The sequence below is a fragment of the Chiloscyllium plagiosum genome, chromosome 1, assembly GCF_004010195.1.
Source record: "Chiloscyllium plagiosum isolate BGI_BamShark_2017 chromosome 1, ASM401019v2, whole genome shotgun sequence".
Classification (NCBI taxonomy): domain Eukaryota; kingdom Metazoa; phylum Chordata; class Chondrichthyes; order Orectolobiformes; family Hemiscylliidae; genus Chiloscyllium; species Chiloscyllium plagiosum.
In genome coordinates, this window is record NC_057710.1 from 154353064 (window position 1) to 154378321 (window position 25258).

Genomic DNA, 25258 nt, shown 5'->3' on the forward strand with positions numbered 1-25258 from the left:
AACCCACCCAGACCCATTCCCCTACATTCACCCCTTCACCTAATACTACGGCCAATTCACCTGACCTGCACACCTTTGGACTGTGGGAGAAAACCCACGCAGACACGGGGAGAATGTGCAAACTCCACACAGTCAGTCGCCTGAGGCGGGAATTGAACCCAGGTTTCTGGCGCTGTGAGGCAGCAGTGCTAACCACTGTGCCATTCACTAAGGTCAATCTTGCCTTCTATTCTGTTTTTCTTTCAAGTTACTTCACTCCTAAGGGAATCTTAGCCAATTCAAATAATTACATCAATTTCATGTCCTCATTTTAATTCTAACTTCTTTAAGCATCTCATCTTTACAAAATTCTGCTTTTATTTTCACCTGCAATTTATCCACTAACACTCTCAGTTTAGCCTTAGACAAAAATTTCAAATAACCCACTGTTATATTTTCTATTTTCACAGAAGTCTTGGTGACAAGTCAAGGTCATTTTGAAATCCCAATCATACACTTTCCTTCACAAAATCTTCCTGTTTTAATGTTCAGTATCTCTATGCACTTTTAAAGATTTACAGATCCCTCTTAATTCAATAAGCTTTAGTACTGCAAAGAACGCTCCTTTATTCTGATCCCACCTGATAGTAACATTGGAGAATAGGAAAATCAATGCTAGAGTTTGTTAAATTTTCGTGAGTAGCTTCCTTTAAGACCAGCAGTGATGTTGTCACAGCTCCTGATCAATTGCTCAATTTCGTTGAAAGAGTAATGTGTAGGTTTTGAGGTATGGTCATTAACCTGAAATGTTTAGGAATATAAGACTATGGAGTAGGAGGAAGTCATTTTGGCCTTTTGACCCTGCTCAACCATTTAGAAACATCATGGTACTTGCAGACTCACCTCATTTTCCTGACCTTTCCTGATCTGGTCCCATTAGTTTAAATGGCACTGTTATTATGCAATTTTTAAAAATAACACAAGATCACATGGGAAAGGAACTATTTCAGAACCGCCTGTACACTACAGAAGCTAATTCATAGTGCGCAGAAATGGAAGTTTTAGCTGATATTTTCACTCATTGCAGAGCTATAATATGAACTTTAGAATCCGTGCTACCGTAGTAATTGTAATAAAGTCAAGTAAGTGGACCTCAAAATATAAGTTCCCTGATTGTGGCTGTTAACCTGGTGCAGTCAGGGAGCCTGGTTGATAGATATAAACAGGAGGTTCTGTTCACTCTGAGAGCTGGCTCTGAGGGAGTTGGATCAGTGGCAAGGACTCTCCACATGTAAATAAAGAGGGACTTGGTGACTGGATATCAGCTTCTGTGGAGTTATTTCAATTACCACTAATTGTTCAAATCAGCAAAATTAATAAACAGCAGCACCATGATATATTCAAAACTTTCTCTGATAAGAACTGCTGGAATTGAATGTCATATGCAGTGCCTTGACACTGTATTTTTGATTGAAAGAAAAGTTTCAATATATTTCCAGATGTGGTTAATGTTGACTGGCAACCAGACAAAGCCCTTTGAATCTACCAGACTGGAATAAAATCAGGAATTTACCCTGCTGATCAATTCCAGGAATTGGTAGACCAACGTACTACACTGCTGTGAAAGATTAATTTCAAAGTGAGGTTTTAATTTTCTAAATTTTTAGATGTTCATTGCATCAATTCATAGATGTTCTGTTGAAATGCTCTCACTTAAATCTCCTTTATCATTCAGTTCAGAACATCCCCATTAAAGTATTTCTTCAAAAGTCTGAGTGAGATTATTTAAAAATCACTTTATTCTCTTTTGCATTTCATTATTTCATCCTAATCTTGTTCCTTTCATTCTTGGCAAAATTTAATTGCAGCATTTTGTTTACTGATGGACCTCAGATCAATCAGCCCAAATGCACAGTGACTACCAATTAACACATTTCAATTTACAACAGATTTGGAATGGACAAGTGTACTGTAGGTTCAGATCAAAGGTGGTGAAAGCACTACTGTAAAGTGTGTCCAGCATCTAGCTTTTACAAAAGACAAGTAATTGCTTTGAATTTATTTTAGACAAGAGGAGGGTACAGGAAGCAGAATCATTAACCAGGTTGCAAAATGTTGAATAGAAATGTCCTTTTGTTTCACCCACACCTTTTTTTTTTGACAGACAGGGTGTGGCCACTTAGCTACAAGCAACAGAGAAAAAAAGTTAAATTTCTGAAAGTAGAATAGTTCAAATCTCCATTCTAATTTTAGCTTTATTTTTTCAAATAATTTCCTTTTGTTAAACCTAGGTTCAGGAAGGATCATAAAGCATAAGAGAAATAGGCATTTAGACCATCAAGTCTGCTATGCCATTGAATGAAATCATGCCAGATGTGAATATCGTCAACTCCACTTCCCCGTCTTTTCCTCATAACCCCTTATCCTCTTAATGATTAAAAGTCAACTTCAGTCTGGAATATACTTAACAACCCAGCCGTGACAGCCTACTGTCAAGTAAGGATCTCTACAGAGTAACTGCCACCAAGAGTAAAAAATTCCTCCTTACCCGTGTCTTAAATTGATGACCTCTATAACCTGACATTATACCCTTTGGTCCTAGAGTCTCCGACAAAAGGAAGCAACTTCTCTCTGCAACCTAAGAATCTTATGTGCTCCTTCCACTCTTCTCAATGCCAGTGAGTTCAAGCCCAATCTGCCCAACCATTCCTCTTAAGAAAATCACTCTATACTCAGAATTAATCTATGAACCTTCTCTGATCTGCCTCCAATACGAGTGTATCTTTCTTGGGATAAGGGGACTGTTTTCTGTTTTCAGCATGTGAAGTCTAACTACTGTCTTGAACAATTTTATACTCCATTCTGTTTGAAATGAAGCCAACAATCAATTTGCCTTCTCTACAACCTGCTGAATTTGGATGCCCACTCACTTAACCTGTCTATATTCTCTGTAGATTGTATGTCATCCTTTCTCCTGGCATTCCCACCAATTTTGGGTCATCCAAAACCTGTCGGTAGAAAATTCATTTCTCTAATCCAAGTCGTTCATATATAAGATAAATAATTGAGGCCCGAGTTCTGGTCCGTGGCACTCCACTATTTGCGATGCTAAAAATGTGATCAGGCTACTTTGGATCCAGTGATGTGTAACGTGGCTGGTTTTGTCAGAGTAAACGAACCACTTGGGTAAGTTGACATAACATAGTAGAATCTAGCATTCAGTTTGAAGGGGAGGAACTTGGGTTGGTATGACTTTAAATAAGGGCATTTACAAAACAATGAGGGCAGAGCTGCCTGGAGTGGAATGGGAAAGGAATTCAGCAGCAAAGAAAGTTGAGGAGCAATGGCAGACTTTTAAGAAAATTACTCAAAGCTCACAGTAAAGATAAGTCCCGGTGAGGAAGAAGGGTTCTAGAAAGGGGGTAAGCCAGTCAAGGTTAACCAGCAAACTTAAGGGTAGCATCAAATCTAAAGAAAAACAGAATGTGGAAAATATTAATGGTAAATCACAGGCTTGGGGAAGTTTCAAATTTTTTTTTAGATTAGATTACTTAGTGTGGAAACAGACCCTTCGGCCCAACAAGTCCACACCGACCCTCCAAAGAGCAACCCACCCAGACCCATTCCCCTACATCTACCTCTTCACCCAACACTACGGGCAATTTAGTATGGCCAATTCACCTGACCTGCACATCTTTGGTCTGTGGGAGGAAACCGGAGCACCCGGAGGAAACCCACGCAGACATGGGAAGAATGGGCAAACTCCACACAGGCAGTTGTCCAAACTGGAATTGAACCCGGGTCCCTGGCACTGTGAGGCAGCAGTGCTAACCACTGAGCCACTGTGCCATAGATGATGCTATTAGCATTCCAAAATTATTAAATAATCAAGGGAGAAAGTAAGAAAACAAAATAAATGCAATATCTATCACTAGAGAAAAACTGCTAGAAAAACTAATGGGGTTAGAGACTGCTAAGTCCCCTAGACCTGACTGAATACACCCTAAGATATTAAAGGAAGTGGCTACAGAGACAGTGTGAATGCACAGGTAATAATCTTCCAAGAATCCTTAGATTTTGAAGATGTCCCAGAGGTTTAAAAAGAAAACATGGCAAACGAACAGGTACTATAGCCAGTTAGCTTAACGTCTGCAGTTGGGAAAATATTCAAGTCGATCATAAAGGATGCAATTGCAGAGCATTTATAAATATATATAATCAAGCAGAATCAACATGGCTTCATGAATGGGAAATCATGTCAGACAAATTTAATACAATTATTTGAGGAGGCAACTAACAATAAATTAAGAGGAAAGAGTGGATGTGATATTTTTGGATTTTCCGAAGGGTTTGATGAAGTAGCTTAACATGCGATACTTTATGAGGATAAGCCCCATGTGTTGGAGGTAGTAAATTAGCATGGATAGAGGATTAGCTACCTAACTGAAGACTTGGGATAAGGGGCATTCTCAGAATGCAACCTGTAACTAGTGGAGTATCACATGGATTAGTGCTGGGGCCACAATTATTTACAACATAAATGACTTGAACAAGGAGAGTGAATTATATTACAGTCAGATCAAGTGGGAAGGCAAGTAGTGAGGATGACACAAGGAGAATGCAGAGTGATATAAAAAGGTTAAGTGAGTGGGTAAAGAAACTTAGCAAATGGAATTTAACATAGAAAAATGAAAGGTTATGTATTTTGGGTTAAGAATAGAGGAACTGATTATTATTTAAATGGAGAAAGACAGCAGAAAGCTAGAGTACAGAGAAAATGGGGATTCCTCGTGCATGAATCCCAAAACATTAGCAGGCAAGTTCAGTGCTTAACAGTGAAGGCAAATGGAATGCTGGCCTTTATTTCAAATGAAATAGAATATAAAAGTTAAGAGATTTTGCTGAAACTATAAAATGTGCTAGTCAGACCACACCTGGAATACTGAGATCAATTTTGGTGGCATTGGAAGCAGTTCAGAAAAAGTTCACTAGGTTGATACCAGATATGGAGTGACTGTCTTACAGGGACAGGTTAAGTAGCATGAGCCTGTCCTCACTGAAATTTAGAAAAATGAGAGACAACCTTAATGAAACAGGCAAGATGCTAAGCGAACTTGACAGGAGATGTGGAGAGACTGTTTCCCCTTATTGGAGAGAGGGGTATAATCTCAGAATAAAAGGCTGCCCTTTTAAGACAGAGATGAGGAGGAATTTCTTAACTCAAGATGCAGGGAATCTGTGGAATTCTTTACTGCACAGGGCTGTCAAGGCTGGGATGTTGAGTATATTCAAGGCGGAGATAGTCCGATAATTAATCAGTAAAGGAATCAAGCGTTATGGGGAAAAGTCAGGTAAATGGAGACGAGAGTTATCACATCAGTCATGATCTTGCTGAATGGTCAACTTTTGTTCCTGTGTATTACGATACAAGAAGATTAGAGTCACTCATGATTACTGTACTGCCTTTTGTTTTTAAGCATGCCCTCATTTTGTCACAATTTATTCTGTCTTGTGGAATAGCAGCTTTACAGAGCCATCAGGATATGGGCAAAACTGAAGAAACTCACCTTTCCTGTGACAGCTGACCACACTTTCAGTGTGTTGTCATCAGAACCACTGACAATTCGGTTACCGCAGAACTGTAGGCACGTGATCACATGATCATCATGACCTTTCAGCACCTGCTGAGAAAGAATAGCAGAATATCAAAGAATACCACTCAGAGCAGGGCAAATTTGGGTTAACTATTTCTCATCATCAAAATGCTTTGACTATTCTAACATTTTCACTCCTGAAACAACAGTTTCTGCAATATCCAAAGTCAAATTCTTCACATGGAAGTCTTGACAGTTAGTCTTAAAGAGATTAATTGATCATAGATATATCCAACTCAGTCCGCACCATAACTGCACTCATAGATCCTGTAGAATAAATCATTCCACAACAAACACAAATGATTACATAATCTATCTCATTCTGCAACCTCACATAAAATCAGAGAGAATTAAGCCAATATTAGTGCTTTGACTGCAACTGTGTTGCACAATTAGAGACTGAACCACAGAGATTTCTGGCTTATATGGCTCAGGTAATTTCTTTTTTGCTTTATATATTTTTAATAAAATGAGTCATTAAAATGTGGTTTCCTTTCCCATTACGGCAAACTGAAGTTTTCAAATGACTTTGACCAAATGATTTTTGGAATCTCATCAAAATTTATCATCTCCTTAATCAACACTGAGAAGATTTGTAGCTCAGGCTGATGTTAAGAATGTAAGTTAGCTTGCCAGGCTTGAAGGCTTGTTTTCAGACCTACCTAGTATGGTGACGAAACATCTGAAAGCTTACATACTTTATACTCTTATTTATACAAACTAACAAACAGTAGGTAATTGTTCCCAAAGTTTCAAACACCTAAATTCTTGTTGAGACAGTACCTTTGGGGTCTTCAGATCTCCACAGCGCCAGTTAGTATCTATTCTGTGCTGTCGGATATAAGCACTTTTCCAAGGGCTGTGAGCAAAGCCTGGTTTGATCACTTTTCTCCTTTTGATGTATACAGGCTCATCAATTCCTGGAGAAAGATAGATTTCATGTACTTTTAAGAAGAGGCTTATTAAAATTCTTCAAATAAAGGAAAACGTCAAAAGTTCCCTCACTATTAGACTGTCTAATCAGAGTAAATGAAACACTTGTTGCAAAGCTGTGGATACCCACACCAAGTTTCTTTTAATGTACTCACCTTCCTCTTTACATTTCTCTCTCCAAAGTAGGTTGTCTTCAGCCAGTATCCTCCAGTAGCGGCAGGTCTGTGCTGCCTGCAGCAAGTCCTTGGGATCCAGGAATGAGAGAACATACAGGGCTAGCTGCGATAGGTGTAAGTTGAAAATAAATTATTTCCTTTCCACAATGGGGAAAATTTCTTTCAAATAAAAAAAACTGCAAATAAAAGGTAAAAATAAACAAAGAAGAAAAATGAACAGAAAAGCTGAAAACAAAGAAAAATGGAGAAACTCAGCAGGTTTGATAGCATCTATGGAGACAGTAACAGACTTAACATTTTGACTCCAATATTATACTTCTTCAAAATTGAAAGGGTTAGAAAATGGTATTCTTTTGACATAGTTAGAGGAGGAGAGAAGGGAACAGGTGGTGTGGACACCCTGCGCAAAAGACAAAGAGGTTGCTAATTTTAGTGAAAAAGAATTAAAGATGTAAAATTAGGTGTAAATTAGATTGTGAAAGGGATAAAATGGTCCTCTCTGCTGAGAACAAAGTAAATTAGACACAGCCATTGAGGTGGAGGGGAAGAATGTAAGAAAAATGGAGGACAGATGTCATGCTGTCAAGTTCTGAAGTTTCAGAGTTCAACATCGAGTCCTAGAAGCTGTAAAGTGCTTAAGAGGAAAAGGAGGTGTTGTTCTTTGAGGTTGCATTCTGCTTCATTGGAACTTTTCAACAGGTCCAGAACAGAAATATCAGCATAAGATCAAGGTGGTTTATTGAAATGGCAAGGAACTGGAATTTCAGGGTCATTCCTACAGGTAGTGCTACAAAGCGGTCACCCAGTCTGTGTTTTACCTTGCCAGTGTAAAGGGGACTGCATTATGAGCAAAGACAATAATACATTTCCTGTCATTCAATGGAAAGGCGCCATGGGGGGATTGAGGTGGTGTTAGGAATGAAGTGATGGACTGTCCCTGTACAATGCTGACAGTGTGAGAGAGACCATGATGTGTTTTGTGGTGGCCTCCTTCTGGATGCCGGTGGAAATGGCTGAGGATGAATGTGGAGACTAGAATGGTGAAAAGTGAGGACAATGGAAACTCTATTGTTGTGCTGGGAAGGGCAGGAAGGGGTGCGGTAGTTGGGACAACCACAGCAAAGAGGGAATCCTCAGTTTAGGAAAAAGGTTATATTGGAGTCACTTGGTGGAAGGTGGCATCATTAGAATAGATGCGACGAAGATGGACAAACTGGGAGAATGGGACGGAACCCCTGTAGGAGGTAAGGTATGAGGAAGTTAGCTGATGCTGATACAACAAACTTGCAACAGAATTTAATTCATTACATCTTTACTATACACATAATTGTGATAAATTTACAATTCAGCTTTCAAAGCTTGAATGGCTTTTCAATAGGATACTTGTTTTTTGTGTATTATTGCATCACATTTCAGAAACAATTTGATTAACATTTATGTAACAGCTGAAGTGTTAAACTGCCAATACTACATTACGCAGTTATTTTAAAAAAACTCAAACTCAGAATATTGGTTTTTCAGAGCACCTCACCTCTTTTGGGAGCAATGAGATGAAGTCTCGTTGGAACTGGGGTTCTATAACTTGCATCATGTGCTTTACTTGAGTAGGTTCGCAGCTGTCAATCAATTCATCTAATGCAAGTAATCTTTCTGGTCCACTCCAACTCTGAAACAAAAACAACACAAATGAAATAATTGTTGAATGGCACCCATTCACTAACATGAGCATCCAAACCCAAAACCATCAACAGAATAACAGCAATGTATTCTATCAGTGAGATGCATTGTAGCAGCTCTCAAGTCTCCTCCAACATCGCCTTCCAAGCCTTTGATCACCACCAACTAGAACGATGAGAGCATCAGATGCATGGAAACACTTAGCTTCAAATATCCCTCCAAGCTACACACCATCCTTACTTAGAACTATATCATTGCAGTTCACTGGCTCAAAATCCTGGAATTCCATTTTCGACAGCTGTGCAGATGTACTGAAAAGGTCAAGAGCTGCAGTTATACGCAATAGCAATTAGGAATGGACAATAAGTTGGATGTGTACATGAATGGTGAGCTAGTGAATGAATAAAAACCTTGATTCAACAGATATCTTTGCTCTGTTTCCATCTGGGATACAGGAGGCTATGAATAATTACTAGCAATTTGTGAGACAACTGAAAATCAGAATAGGGCTATGGTTCGAGAGACATGAGGAAATCAGATTGAGGATTGTTCCTTCTTGATACTGTTGAACAAATGAATGTTATCCTACTTGAAGGATCAAAAAATGAGATTGGATTGGAAGATTCGAAGTAATTAGTGAATACTCCTTGCCGTTTTGATGAATATAGCATAGGCAGAACATGATAATGGGCTATAATTTGCAGTGGAAGGGTATCTAACTGCATGTCATTACCGATGCCCTCGTACATTTGTGTTTTGAATTTTTTTCTCATACAAAGTTGCATATGTGAGAGTTGGAGTAGACAGTTTTAACATGTTAATTATTAGTGGCAGAGTGGTTGACTGACAGTAACGAGTATCTATCACATTGAACCACACAGGACAAGACTGAGCTGTCTACCATGAGTTTACTGTGCATCTACCATGCAAATATCACAACTTCATGGTGAGTCAATAAACAAGATGTTGATTTTCAAAGTTTATGATAGCGTGGCACACTTCAGACATAATCTTTGGATTTCCACATTTAACCTCACTGCTGCCTTTGTCCAAAGTTGCTGCAGCATTTGTACTTTAATAATTAGGCTAATGATTATTTTGAAGACAATCTAAGAGCCAACAGAAACATCAGAAAGATATAGTGATTTGCAAAGTGAGCAAGCAAAAGCAATAAAATTAAAGGTCAAAATAAAATGAAAATTTGTGGCAAATGAGCACCCATGTACAATAAGGTGATAAAGAAAAACAACAGAATCTATAAACAAGCAGGAAAGAAGGGAATTTTTTTTAAAAAAGAACAAAAGAGGGCAAAGAAATGAAAAGTAAGACACAGGTGTTGCCGTAAAAATTAATTTAGGAATTGTCTACTAAATCAACTGAATATATATTTTAAAAAATTTACAATTAAGTCAATTCAATCCTTAGACTGAATTGCTCTAACTGATGCTCAAATTTCCTGAATTCCGGCTTATTTTTTTAAAAAATTTTTGAAAACTTCCAGAAAACTGTTTATGAGCCTGTAAACTGATTTCAGCAATGTTTTTCATCTATAGATTATTGATATTAAACTGGATGACTGATGGTTATAGAGATTCAATATAGAATGTGCATATAGCAACAATGTATTTGAGTCCAGAATAATCAAATAAAATTTAAACTCATTTTTCTCAAGGAACAGGTCACAAATCCAATCACCTTAGTCTCCTTTCTGACTGGTTTACTGGGTGCTTATGATTTATGCATAATAGTAAGATCCTTCAAAGAATAAGCTTGAAATTGACCTTGGCAGTCAACATCACATTTAGAATATCTTTTCAAAATAGAGCACTTTGTTCATACACCATTTAAAAGTTAACAGATTTCCATTAAAGCTACACTATTGCTTAGCCAGTTGTAAATTTGTTTTGAAATTGCTAAGGGTTATACACATGATTTGAAACTGGAATAATTTTATGCATATTTTCCCTGGTATTGCACTTCACAACCTTTCCTGCTCCATTAGATTGTTATATTCTATTGGGTTTCTATTTGCTTAAAGAGACATGCAATATTGTCAGAATGACCACTAAAACGGTCATTGAATACTGCCAGCCTGTTAGCCTTCATCCATATATTTAAAACAACAAACTTGTGGGCAATGAAGGATATTAGGTTCAGGTGAAATTAAAATCCTTGTTGAACAGTGATAATACTTGCATTGAAACCATTGTCATTATTTGACTTATTAAATCAAGAACATTCTTGGATAAATTAAAACTAGATACAACAATAAGATGATCATATAGATCAAAAGAAAGCAGTGCTGAATTTCAAATGCACATAATGAGTTTTGCAGCTTGGAAATAATGCTCCTGAAGTATTTATTCAAGTTGCAGTAAATGTTAACACATTTCGTGGGATTCTCGTGAATAGCTCAGAGTACTGTGATAAACTTTATTTGGTATTCCAGTCTTTTCCTTTAATGCTATGTCTGGTTGATTATGGCTCCAGGTAATTTTGGATTGTTTGCACATTGATTGTGTTACCATATGCTGCAACTTTTTCAAATTGATGGCTTCGTATCGGAGTTAAACTGTGACTTACATATGAAGAATAGTTAGTGAACGGCAGGTATGTTGCCTAGCCACTGTACAAGGTAAACAAGTAAACTTGAAAGGGTACAGAAAGGATTCACAAGGATGTTGCTAGGGCAGGAGGGATTGAGCTATAAGGAGAGGCTGAATAGGCTGGGGCTGTATTCCCTGGAGCGTTGGAGGCTGAGGGGTGACTTAATAGAGGTTTTTAAAATCATGAGGGGCATGGACAGGATGAATAGACAAGGTCTTTTCCCAGGGTAGGGGAGTCCAGAACTAGCGAGCATAGGTTTAGGGTGGAAGGGGAAAGATTTAAAAGGGACCTAAGGGGCAACTTTTCCATGCAAAGACTGGTGCATGTATGGAATGAGCTGCCAGAGGAAGTAGTGGAGGCTGGTACAACATTTAGATTAGATTAGATTCCCTACAGTGTGGAAACAGGCCCTTCGGCCCAACAAGTCCACACCGACCCTCCGAAGAGCAACCCACCCCGACTCATTTCCCTCTGACTAATGCACCTATGGGCAATTTAGAATGGCCAATTCACCTGGCCTGCACATCTTTGGACTGTGGGAGGAAACCCCCCCAGACACGGGGAGAATGTGCAAACTCCACACAGATAGTCGCCCGAGGCTGGAATTGAACCTGGGTCCTTGGCGCAGCAAGACAGCAGTGCTAACTACTGAGTCACCGTGCTGCCCAAAAGGCATCTGGATGGCTACATGAAAAGGAAGGGTTTAGAGGAATACAGGCCAAGTGCTGGCAAATGATACTAGATTAATTTGGGATATCTGGTCAGCATGGATGAGTTGGACCGAAGAGTCTGCTTCCTTGCTGTATAACTCCATGACCAAGTAGGAATATAGGAACAATTGAATTCTAATTGGTCCATTCAATAAGATCTTGGCTGATCGGTTTATGGTCTAATAAAGGGGTTACAGAAGCCAGTGAGAGCTGGCAACAAATAACTGTGTTATAGAAGGGAGTTAGCAGCTAGGTGTAAAGCTGTCACTGAGCAACCACCCTGGAGCTGAGGATTGGCACAGTATGTGTACATCTGCCAAATAGTGCATCGTTATCTAACATGATGTTCTAAACATGGTCACATATGAACTGCACAATGGGTAGCAACCTTTGAGTGGCAAGTTATTATTAAGACATACCTGCTGCAAAGTCACATATATGCACGCGATGGCTTTTAACAATTAATAAGTTTGCCAACTTGGCAAAGCCACATGCATACTCCAAGTCCTTCCACTGAACAGAGAAGCAATGAAGTCCACTTGTCTGTCATCTCAGATACAAAATATATAGTGAACAGTATGATATTTGCCAAGTCACCAGTTCCAGCTGGGACAAATCCAATTTTTAAAAACTCTCCGGCACCAGGTATCACAACTCTCATCCTGCTGAGATTGCAGGTATACTTCCAAGATAAGATAGAGTCATTTTACTATAGTTTTGGTGAAATGCAACCACTGAATAGACTAATCCTGACTTAGTACAGAGGAACCTCAATTATCCAAACAACACAGGCAGGGTGTGTTTGTCAGATAATCGAATGCCAGATAACACAGTTGAGCCAAGCATCGGGATCTTGTGATCTTGCCGGATAACCGAAATTTGGATAATCAAATGACAGATAATCGAGGTTTTAATGTATATAGGTAGAAGTACTCACGCAAGACCCTCAGAGGATGAAACATCCTGCTGAAAGCCCCGCTCCTCTGCAAGCTTTAATCTCTGTTGCTTATCACTCAAACCCAAATTTATACTGGGAAGGAGTGTTGCGCTGTAGCCCTCTAATTGAGTGGCATTCTCAGCTCTTGCAGTAGCAACTGCTTCCCACATGCATTACCACTCACTACAGACTTAACCAACTGTTCTAGTCTCCGCCAAATTTCCAGTATTTGCTCAAATGCAGCAGAAAGTGATAAACTACTTATTCTCAAGCTGTTCATGATTCCTCCTTGGGTGAAGGGGTCTCGAGTTGCTGAACACATTTGGTGCATGTTTAAGAGAGGCTATAAATTAGAGTGGTGAGGTCCAAAATAGCATGTCAGGCATCAAATCAGGGTTGGATGCTGACTAGAATTACAATTTGCCTCCCTTGCTTATCTCTGTAATTGGTTGAAGACTTGATAAATTGTAATGTCACTGGCAGTTTCATGAGCACTCCACATTTAAATCCATTGTACATTTGCACTAAATTGTGACATCTAAACTGGGCAACTGAAGGCAGAATACCAGTTTGCACACAATTCTGCTGGAAGCCCTGTAGAAATGCCTTAAAATATCTTTTTACTCAATTTTCTGAATTTACAGAAGGTAATTGGGAGAATAACTGCAGAAAATCTAACCTAAAATCTGACAATCATTGTTACATTGCTGATAAACTGCCTACTAACCATTTAAAAATACTCCACCTCATGTGGGCATGGTTGGCAATATCAGCATTTATTGTCCACTCTGGTTGCCTCCAATATGATCAGTCATTTTTTTTTTGAGTCCATGTGATGTAGATACTTAATACTGTTAAGGAGGGAGTTCCAAGATTTGACTCAATAACAATGAAGGAAGTGGATTACAATTATAAGTCAGGATGGGGGGTTGTAACTGCCCATATCTTTCCAAATAATGAAGGTGGCAGGCTTTGTAGGTGCCTGTATAGATGTCAGGAGAATTGCTGCAGTACGTCTTGTATATGGTACACTCTACCGCCACAATGCACCAGTGATGGATGAACTGAATACTTAAGGTCATGGATGTCATTCAGGCTGTTTTGACTTTAGTAGTGTTGTGATTAATATGTACTGTAGGAGCTGCATTTCTCCATCACATTTTTGATTTGTGCTTTGTAAGTAGGGGACAGGCTTTAGAGAATCAGGAGGTAAGCTGTATGCAGAATATCCAGTCTCAGATTACTTTTGAAGCCACAGCATTCATATGGCTGGTTCAGTATTATTTCCAGCCAACATTGCCTCCAGGATGTTTATGGTGTGGAAAATTACATGATTATGGTAATATTACTGGCTTTAAAGGAGAGGTGATTAGTCACTTTCTTGTGGGAGCTAGTCACCTGTGAGTTGCAAGATCAAGTAGTGTCACTTATCTACCGAACCTTTATGTTGCTCAAGTTTTGCTGCATGTGGATATAGGCTCCTTTATTACTTGAGGAATGTGAATGAAACATCACAGCTTGAATCTTATTGATGGAAGAAAAATCAAATGAAAAAATAACTGAAGATGCTGTGGAGTAGGACACTGTTCTGAGGTGGTTATGCCTTGATGTTGACAGCTAAACCATGAATTACCCAATGTATTACTTTACAATAGAATCAAACCTCACTAGGACTAGAAACTAATCATTAAGGTGGCTCTGATCATTTAGAGTTAAACTACTATTCAATAAGGGAACACTGGAAAACATTAAAATCTTCAAATAGCATTATGTGCATAAATTCAGCACTGAGATAGGTCCATAGCATTCAAGAATGGGAGATGACAGTGGTGGTCCAAGGTTTGGGAGACCGTGACCTCTGGGGCCATTGAGATCTTGAGGTCACAATTCTGGACTTTCAAAGAGAATGATGCCTTAAGAAGGAGCCCTGGAAGGCAAGGGCAGGTTTCACTGGATTGTCAGGATCTAACAATTTTGGGAGGAAGGACAGTTGGAGAATGAAGCTTAACTGTTCTTTGGCTCCATCTAGACTGGAAATTTCGACCATTCCTCTCAATGATTACTCTGCCATTGGTCAGCTTCCTGTCACAACTCAATAACATCTTCTTTGGGCTTATCACTCTTTCTCATTATCATCTCGATGCAGCCCTTAAACAAACAACTTCCTCAGAAGCAGTGAGGCAGGAAAAGTTATAATGGGGAATATGGAAATGGCAAAAAAAAATTGTGTCATCTTCTATGAAGATACAAATAAGTATATTCCATAACTTGTGGAAACAAATGATTTATTAAGAGTGGCAATGATAATTATCAATAAAGACGAAGTACTGGAGAAATTGATGGGGCAAAAAGTTGACAGTTTCCTAAGATTTATTGGCCTCCATTCTGAGATTTTAAAGGAAGTCACTTCAGAGCTTCTGGAAAAATAGTGGGGATCATCCAGAATTCTCTAGAATCCACAATGGTGCCTGTGGATTGGAAGGTAGCAAAGATAACCCTGCTCTTTCAGAAAGCAAGCAAACAGAGAAAAATAGACCAGTTAGCCTAACATCAGCGATTGGCAAAATGTGTGAATCTATTAGGAACATGGGCACCTGGGCACAAGATAGCTGTGGAGGCTCAGTCAGAGACTGTTAGTTTTCTACATCTTAAAAATGTTTAGATACAGGGACTGTGCAGGAAAAAGGTGTTAATGTAGAATATCAGCCATTATCTCAGTGAATGGTCCAGCAAGCTTGAAGACTAAATGGATCAGTCCTGCCCCCATTTTTTTTTGTTCTTATGGAAAAATCACAATCTGATTTAGTGTTGCTAGGACAGATTTATAGAAGGGAATCTGCAGCTTCATACACCAAAAAGGGCCTTTTTGAGGGACTAAAAGTAGCAAAAATGGCAGGGACCAGCAGAGGTAGTATATTTGGATTTTTACAAGAGACTGCAAAGAGATATACATAGGTTAAATGATTATGGGTAACAAGATGGCAGATAAAGTATACTGTATATATACTTTATATTATGCAACAAGCATAAAATTGATAGGAAGAATGGAAAAGCATTTTTTTTTAAATTAAGGGAGTTTAAGAAATGCTGGGCACTAGAGGGATTTGAGTGCCCTTGCATATACAAAAGGAGAGAGTCAACATAAATACAGTACTTGAGTATTGCTGAAAAAAGACATTTTCTTGAAATCTTTCATTTTGCAATCAGAATGTATCACAGGAATACAAAATAACATGAAAACAACATTTACATCACAGAAGAGTGCGTCGATTGGTTGACAAGTGGACTCTGAAAGGCAGAGACATTGCTAGAGAATCCATAACTTAATAACGCTAGAGTAAACTGCCAAGCTTTATTTGAATTTTAAACCAGGTAGGTGGATTCTGAATGGTCAATGTATTATCCTAAAGAACTAACCACTGAGAGATGGCTATCACTTATTTTGTTGAGCTGAAACGGGCAGTGTTTGCACATAGAGTCATACATGTTCTTTCTTTTTGCAAATAACAGAGCCTTGTGCATTACTGTGAGTAACTTCCAGTACATTATGCTACACGGAGTCCAACTGACTATTATAAATTGGTTGTCAGCCTAATTCTTTGCATGTTCAGGATTATAAGAAAATACTGTCTAGTCTTGGAATTACATCCAATGTTGGACACTGCAATGTGGGTTTTGCAAGTGTGTTTTCGCTAGGAATGTTTAGTACCTTGGTGGTAGCAAACAGCCAAAGGGATACGCTGTTTCACATAATCTGCCAGCCCTCAGAACATATAGCCTATGTATCCAGCATCACATCAACGCAAAGAACAATTTTTGTCATGAAAATTTTTTTTTAGGCTAGCACAGTAGCTAGCAGTGCTGCTTCACATCTGAGAAATTAAGCAATCAATTAGGAAGATAACATTGTATGCTATGGTCTTTGTTGTGAGGAATTAATACTATCCATAGTTTTGATTTTTTTATCTTGGACAAATTTACTTAATTTGGAGCAGATTTACTCCAAAAAGGCTTATTTTATGAGGAGAGATTTAGTAGACTAGGTCTATAGTATCTGGAGTTGTGCACAATGAGATGACCACATTGAAACATTCAAGATTCTTTGAAGGTTGATAGATGTTGGGAGGCTATTTTCCTGAGCTGGAGAGTCTAGAAATAGAGATTATCTTGGGAAAAGGGTGTACCATTTCAGACAGATGAACAGAAATTATTCTCTCAACAACTTGTGAATTCTAAAATTATCTGTCCTAGAGGGTTGTGGATACTTAGCTATTGAGTCTATTCAACACAGACTCATTGCGTATTCAAGGGATCAAGGTATTTAGGATAGGGTCTAGCTAGTACTTAATGTTGAGAGAGCTGGCGGAGGTGTAGAATTGGATACCATCATTAAATAAGAGGGACTTGCTTGTCTGTTTACAACATCTAGACAAACGATTAGTATAGTGAACTTCCTCATCCGTGTAGCTTGATACTGCATCACATAATTCATTTATCCATTAGAAACTTAAGAGGCACAAAAAATATTAAGCTTAAATGATAGCAATTATGGTAGTGTTGTAAAATACATTTGATCAGTGTATTTTTAAAAGTTTTTAAAAATCTTACACCCTTGGCCCCAATGTAGTATGAACACTAGCTTAATCACTGATGTTTAATGATAATTGAAATAATATTGATTTACTACTTGGAATATCTCAAATTTAAAATGCTGTACCAGTTTCTGGTGAAGTAGGAAATCAGAGGCAAACATGTTTTTCAGGGCTATGCAACATTTCATACAAATTACATAGAGTTAACTAGTTTCACAGATACAACTTGAAGTCAATCGCAGATTTTACAGACATGTATATTACTCATTCTAGGGATAGTTTCACAAAATGGCTGGAATAGGAAGTTGTGATAATTAATTCTCACTGAATCTTATCCGATGTCGTTAGGAGCCATTTGTGTTTTGACAGCTCTTACATTTGGCTCCACGTCTGCAATAATAGAGTTGCAGTACACTGCTTTTATTGCTGATGTCATCGTGACATTACTTTTCTCAGCAAAATCAGGGAATCATATTTTTTAAAATGCTGTCAAAATTCTTTAAAATATAATCCTTGAAACTAATTCAAAAACATAGATATCAAATCACAAATATTTATCAATAAAATATTTTCTCAAGCAAGGGCTAAAAGTAGCATTACGTTGAAAAATTTACAGGCTTCTACAGGATATACTGAGTATCACTATAACCTCAACAATAACCTAATGCAGTTAAAGGCCAACATAGGTCCTTTGACAATGTATTTTGTTTCTGTGATAATAATTCTTCTTTCTAAAAATCCCCTTGTTTCTAAAGCACAACTCAACCTGAAAGGTCTTGAGCCAATCTTGCAGTTCTGGAGGTGGCTGGACAGTTGTGAGCCGACGCCGCTGTTGCCCTTGTCCATTTGCAGCTCTCAGGTCGCCAAAGGTAGTAGGTGTTGCTGAACATGGAACCAGCCCTGTGGTGCTGCTGAAGAAAAAAAAATTACTAAAGCAAACTTCGATTTAGAACAAAAAACAACTCTTTCAATGACTATAAGCATTCACAGATCAGCACCTAAAGACCATCCTGAAGTCTTGTGCAGGCAGATAAATCAACTTATGTTTATATAATATCTTTAACATGGTAAAGTGTCTCATTGCACTTCATGGGACTATCAGAGATGACAGAAATAAGAATAGGTGGAGGCAAAGCCATTGCAGAGTGAAAACACAATTAGAAGAATTTTTAAATGAATGTGTTAGTGGATCAGGACCCAACATAAACCAACAAGGACAAGAGTGATGGGTGAAATGCACTTAAGGAATCCAAAATTTATGACCAGCTGAGTTTTGGATGACTTGACCCTTAAAGGATTGAATGAAGTTGGAGTCAGACGAAGTATTGGAAGATTCAATAAGTCAGTTTCCTGCACATAGAAAAACAGTAAATCTCACTCAATAAAGTTTTTAGGATATTAAGAGCGTGTGCATAGCTGGAGCCACTTTAACAAACAGAAGACAAAGTCATTCCTAAAATGAGGGAGGGTGGGAAGAAAGGAAAACTTGCATGTCCAAGCTTTCATATGCTTAATGTCAGAGAGGACATCACTACCAAGAAATAATATTTTTTGAAGGCAAAAGCCAACTTACACCAAAAAAATCTCAAAAATTATTGGTAATTGAAAATTCAATCATGGTACAATGTTTTGAAAACATCCCTTGTGTATCTTTTGAATTCTATCAAAGGATCTCTTCATCCCACTGAAACAGAAGATGGAACTTGCACTGTTGTACTAAGGTGGCTTGGCAACTCAAAATCATATTAAAACTTGACCTTCTACCTTAGCGGCAAAGTGAAATGCTATATGGTATTACAAATGTCTATAAAAATGGCTGCTGAGATTGTGACATCCTAAACAGGATCAAAATATGGCACTAAAGATTGTTGGAGTGGAGGCTCAATATACTCTCCAGCGAATTTCAATCTGACTTGCACAAATATAAGAACTACTGAATAGAAGCCATTGGGAAAGTAAAACATGAAAAGATTGGGTTTTCAGATATTCCTGCAATACTGTAGATAGTTATCTGGGGCCCCTTATACAGCAGTGCTGTAATCAAATCAATGTTCTGCCCTTTAGGTTGTCTATGTTGGAAAGGTATGTTTTTGATACAGGAGGGGGCGACAGTTTAAAAACAAACTTAAAAAAAACCCCAAAAATCTCTCAGATTTTTGACAACCAATTCAACATTACCCTATTTACTGCAGATTAACGGATAGTCCTCCAGTTACCATTTTACACACATCCACAGTCACATGTGAACACAAAATCGCACACTAAAAACGTGAGATAAAAGGGACTAAATGATTAACTTCCCCCCCCAATTATAAATATATCTTCTCACTGGAACAGATTACTGTACTGTTATTTTGGTAACACAAGCAAAAGATTGTGTAAATTACTGAAAATGCCAAATCAGTTTTCAAAATAACAGACTGACGAATAACTCTTGTCCTTGCAGCAAAGAACCTGTAGTCTATTGTTGCCCCCCACGTGCAAGACCGCCCACTTGAAATCACAATGCCAAAGTCTTCAGTAGCACCAAAGAGTCCTCTCTGCAGGGTCAAGTGTCTTACACATTCAAATGATTTTCATAGTGTGCTTATTGAACCATGAACTCCATAATTCCAAATGGTGCAGGGAGCAGTAATGAAAGTGTGAGACTGAACAACAGCCATCACAGCCAATCAGTTAGGGAGAATCCTGCTGAAAGCCTGCACTGTTTTCTGCACTGAATTGCCTTAGTAATTTAGGCTTTAATAACAATACTGCAGGAGGGTAGGGGAGGGTGAAGGGTGGAGTTGGGGTTGCAGAGGAAGATGTAGAGTTTTCTTGTGGAGGCACGGCATATTTTCAACAACACAAATTTGAAGGTTATGTTGCAGTACATCAAAGGACAAGCATAAGTCAATTTAAATATCAGTTAACCTATTAGCTGGTCTTTTGAAATATCTACTTTACAATATTACTGTCAAATCATGTGGCTTCCTTGAGCCAGTACTAACAAATGAGCTTGTAAATTGTCACTTTCAGGCATTAATTAGACATGATCGTGATGTTTTGTAAGAAAAAAAACTTTTGACTAAAAATTAGTATAACTTCTCAGAATTAGAAATGAATAATTTCAAAGAGTTCAAAAACCATTTTTTATTATTAGCTATCAGCTTAAGACTTCAGAATTAAAATACAATTTAGAATCACTTCCATTTAACAGAAATGGAGTTATTAATGCCCACAATCACAAAATTTGACACTGTACTTGTATTTGTGCTCATTAAATAAGGAGGAAAACGACATGAGAAGAAATCATGATGATTCTATAAATCCACTTCATGCTGTGGATTTGCCAAATATTGAGTGCTTAATCGATGATTTATAGTGAAGGGTTTTATCTTTAAGATCATGGCAGCCGAGGATGTGATAGACTAAAACATTAACACATTAGCAGCCTATTTTGTTTGCCAATAATGAAAGTGTTAGTATGGGTCTGAGAAAACAAGTCAGGAAAACTATCTCCCGTGAGGGTTTGTCTGATGGCTACCAGTTAGGATCTGTTACCATGTTAGTAGCAGTTGCTTATTAATGTGCATGAAGCAGTCTACCCTGCGGCCCATGCTACCAGATTATAATTGGACCAAAATTAGTCTGATTTTCATGCTTTGTATTTTATGCCAAGAAACTGCCAATCCCAGTTCTCTTTATATGCCAGCAAAGAACAGACAATATACAAAAACGAAGCAATAGTCAGCCAACACATAATTGGGTTGAGTACATATTCTATGAAGTCCATTTTCAAATTCAAGCATGTCATTAATGACCAGGTTCAGTTAATTTTCTAACAGGATGCACGAAATACTGCAGTGTAAAAAAATTCTAGTGACCCAAAATAGTTAATGTATCTGAAATACTGTTTACCTTTTGTACTCTGAACCTTTGCAAGGTTTCTTCCCTGAAGAGAAAGACCGGACCTCAGGGCCAGGGTCCAATTTTCTCTTCATCTGCAAGAGGAAAAAAAAAGTGACTCTTAACAATAAAAAAACCTAAACACACCTTTGATTTAGTTACCCCAGCTAAGAACTTTCAAATTTAACTAGTGGCATTAAAACTTAATCCTTACAATAGTAAAGAAATGTAGGAGGTATTATGTTAGCTGGCGTTATAAGAAACTGAATATTAGTTACAACAGCCTCACCACGGATTAAGTACTTGACAGCTATTTTAGCATTCTGAATGGTAAATTCAGAAGTTATTTAAATGTCCATTGTTACAAAAACATATAAATGTTCTTTGATGGACTGTAGACAGTCAGATTTGAACATTGCAACATTTGTCTTTTTTTCTGCAAATTACAAATAATTGTTTTGCTTTGATTCTAAACACAATTTATTAAACAGTACATCTAAGGAAAATTCAATAATAATTTTAAATATAGTTATCTCAACACAGTGTTCTGGAGAAGTTTCAGATCCCCAAAATGGGAAACAGCACTATGTACATCCCTAACTTTCATAAACTGTAATAAAAAAATTTAAAAATAAAAAAATTTGAACAAGGAAGCCAGGCTCTTTCTAGTACTGTGAAGCATTTATCATCAATTTATTTACTGAACTTCAGTCATCTTAAAAAGATTACCACATTAGGCAAATTATTCTTGCTCATACTGACCACAGATTACAAGATTAATCTTCAACAGTTCACACTGCAGCCTGGGGAAAATATTAAAATATCGTTTCATAGACCATTTTGCAAGTCAGTTTATTCATTCATTGCATGTTTACATCTGATCTCAGATCCACTCTGCATACAACATAAACTGTATCAACCACCTTAAATTTTTTAGGCAGTATTAGTCATTTAATAACTCAAGTTTTACATTTAAAGATCCTGCACTTTGGATTTTTTGAGCCAAAAATGGGTTTATTTGCTGGTTATAGATTTATTTGATTTGACCTGATTAGCAAATGTTAATACTTTAAGAGAGATAAAAACACCTTCAGGTTTTACACATTGAATTAAACTGGCATGTATCATCACAGCCCAGAAATGTGAAATAGACTGCCGCAAAAAAAGTGAGTCATTCATAACTGTGTTGCAAATCGACATTTTCATAGCTGGCAAATGCTTCCCGCTTCATGTGACCCGAATGAAACCACTGCGGGGGTTGGGGGGGAAAGAGTGAGGAATACTGCACAGCATCGATGTAACCGATAATTCCTTCATGCTCAGGACAAAACCCAATTGCTAAATTTATTACTAATGCCACAAAAATAAAAGCGGACAAACCAAGGTAATATTCACAACACCAACAGCCGCCGTGGTTACACTATCAGGGTGAATATTCGCCAAGCTGCGACACTATTTCTGAGCTGCTATAAAGTCTGAGGTGACCAACTATTTAAACATTCGCGAAATATATAATGATCACAGAAACATTAACCTCGGTCACCAACAAGAAAACAAACATTTTCATAAATCTTCTATCCAACGTTAATGTTGCATTGAAGCCACGGCGTGACAGATCAGTACTTCAAAATAAAATCTGTCGTGGCAGCCCCAAATGATGTTGCCATGCTAAAATCAATTCATTTCCAGAAGTCAATTGGCAATGCCCAATTCCCTTTTAAAACAAATTAGCCACAGATGTTGGGTAACAGGTAGCAATATTTAAACGTGCAATTTATATTGGTTTTGCTAGAAACTACAACATTCACAATTACTGTTTAAGTTTTTGTATTCTGGATTGTTCCTTGGTTTCCACTAATTAATCAACCTTAATTTTATACCAATGAGTTATTATCAATAATTTTAACAAATGCAGATAAAACGAGCCATAATCTGGCTGCATTTGCTCGCTGGACTCCGCGCAAGGTACACTTACTTTAAAAAAGATCATTTTTAAAGTGCCGTAGAAACCCATTTTAACAACTGGTTCAAATCCTTGCGTGTTCGGTTGCCGATTGCTGATAGTATGTTCCGTCAGGTAGATCCTGCGATGTCCCCAACATGGACATGCTCAGACACGTCAAAATGATAGGAAAGCGTGCACCACTACTGAGCAAACCACCATCTATAAAGCGAATGCGGCTCACCAATTCTCAGACAGAAATCTGCACTGGGGCGTTAAGGGAGGGAGGGAGGTAAAAAGCACGAAAAGAAGGGGGAGCGAAGACAGGAACGCTTGCCTTGGAGAATCTGTTCTCCAATGAACATATTCTTGTGTCTGGCAGATGGATTAAGTTGCACTCCGCTCCACCCCCTGCCTGGGGGGAAAAAAGAAATGGCAGAGTCCAGCTCCCGACAATGTGAGTTGCACGTCAATTAGATGAACAAAGCCCCAGGGAGTCCGTAAGCAGAGGGGGAGCGAAACGGAAAGAGGAATACAGCCGGTTTCTTCTGATTGAATTTAGCTCAGCCACCACCCCCGCCTCCCCATCAATTTGCCTGCCTGCATTCTGCGGGCAAGTGGAATGCGTGGAATTACTAATCAGATCTGTACCATCCGAGAATTGTGTCTCTGCTCTTCACTGGATCACATTAAATTCGGCGTTTTTTTTTAAAAAAGAGCTTTCCTCCCCTCCACTATTTCCTTTACTGCCTATATATCGAAAGTCATGGGTATTTTGCAGGCTCCTTTTGCCCTGTTTAGATCATTTCACCTGTCTTTCTTCACAGTAAACACGGTGCAGGTGGTATGTGGGAGAGAACTCAGCGCTCCCCATCTGCCAATGATCTCCTCCCATTGCCATGGCAATCTCGGAGTTTAAGTGGCAGAGGTCGGCCACCTACTTTGGAGTTAGTTTTGCTTTAAAGCGCGCTTTGGGAACCCCTGAGAGTCAACTCCCAACCTTTACACAGCAGTGAGGAATGCTAAGCATGCAGAGGTCACGCTGGCTCTTTGAAGCGTCCATAACCCATTGTCGTTAGCCTTCTGGTGTGCAATTCCTGATCATCAGTGCCAAGATTTGAGATGGCAGGCTGAAAGCTCCACAACCAGAGAGGAACCTTTACAAAACAGGTGTCTACTTGAACCTCAGCAGTTCAAAATCAATTTCACACCCAATTTCTCTCTGCCTTCCTCAAATGAATAGGCTTCTTAACGCATTTTCAAAGTTGCAATCAAAAGCACGCTTCATTTTCTCAATAATCTTTTGTGTGAAAGACAATGCAAACATTTGCACAGGAGAGGTTCAGAGACCAACTTTATTTGGCTGGTGGAACTGAAAGTTTGATCTACAATTACACAATGACATTAACCCTTTACATACACAAATGCAAAATATTAACACGAATATTAGCAAAGTAAAACGTGCAATTATTTTTAAATATGATTTATAAACTGATTTTAAATAATAAGGAATGTTATGTTTTCGAGAGAGAAGGAGACTCTATGTTCAAATTCTTTCTCAAACACACAAACTGCCAGTTCCTGCTGCTGACTCTGAAGCTACCTGGCAGGCGATTTATATATATGCCTGCTAATTTTCCATCCTTGTTATCGCAACGTGCAGCCCTCCACTCCCTCCGCTCCAACCCCAACCTCACCATCAAACTGGCAGACAAGGGAGGCGCAGTGGTAGTTTGGTGCACCGATCTTTACACTGCTGAGGCTAAACGCCAGCTAGCGGACACTTCCTCCTACTGCCCCCTTGACCATGACCCCACCTCCCACCACCAAACCATCATCTCCCAGACCATCCATAACCTCATCACCTCGGGGAATCTCCCATCCACCGCCTCCAACCTCATAGTCCCACAACCCCACACCGCCCGTTTCTACCTCCTGCCCAAAATCCACAAACCTGACTGCCCCGGCCAATCCATCGTCTCTGCCTGCTCCTGCCCCACCGAACTCATCTCTACATACCTCGACACGGTCCTGCCCCCCTTAGTTCAAGAACTCCCCACCTACGTTCGGGACACCACTCGCCCTCCACGTCCAGGATTTTCACTTCCCTGGCCCCTAACGCCTTATCTTCACCATGGACATCCAGTCCCTATACACCTCCAT

General features: G+C 38.7%; 1 protein-coding gene across 9 annotated transcripts in view; it reads right to left on the reverse strand.

Moving 5' to 3' along the window:
• fbxw7 (F-box and WD repeat domain containing 7) overlaps positions 1-25258 on the reverse strand; it is a 165005-nt gene that overhangs the window by 19332 nt on the left and 120415 nt on the right. Inside the window, exons 1-7 of one of the 9 annotated variants that reach the window (XM_043699816.1) lie at positions 23129-23993; positions 21166-21248; positions 18032-18176; positions 8274-8408; positions 6722-6845; positions 6417-6553; positions 5547-5663 (exon numbers count right to left, since the gene is read on the reverse strand). In XM_043699816.1, the coding sequence (XP_043555751.1) occupies positions 5547-5663; positions 6417-6553; positions 6722-6845; positions 8274-8408; positions 18032-18176; positions 21166-21248; positions 23129-23167 (780 nt within the window). In that variant the 5' untranslated portion in view covers positions 23168-23993. The other 8 variants (XM_043699821.1, XM_043699829.1, XM_043699849.1 and 5 more) reach the window with 8 other exon arrangements.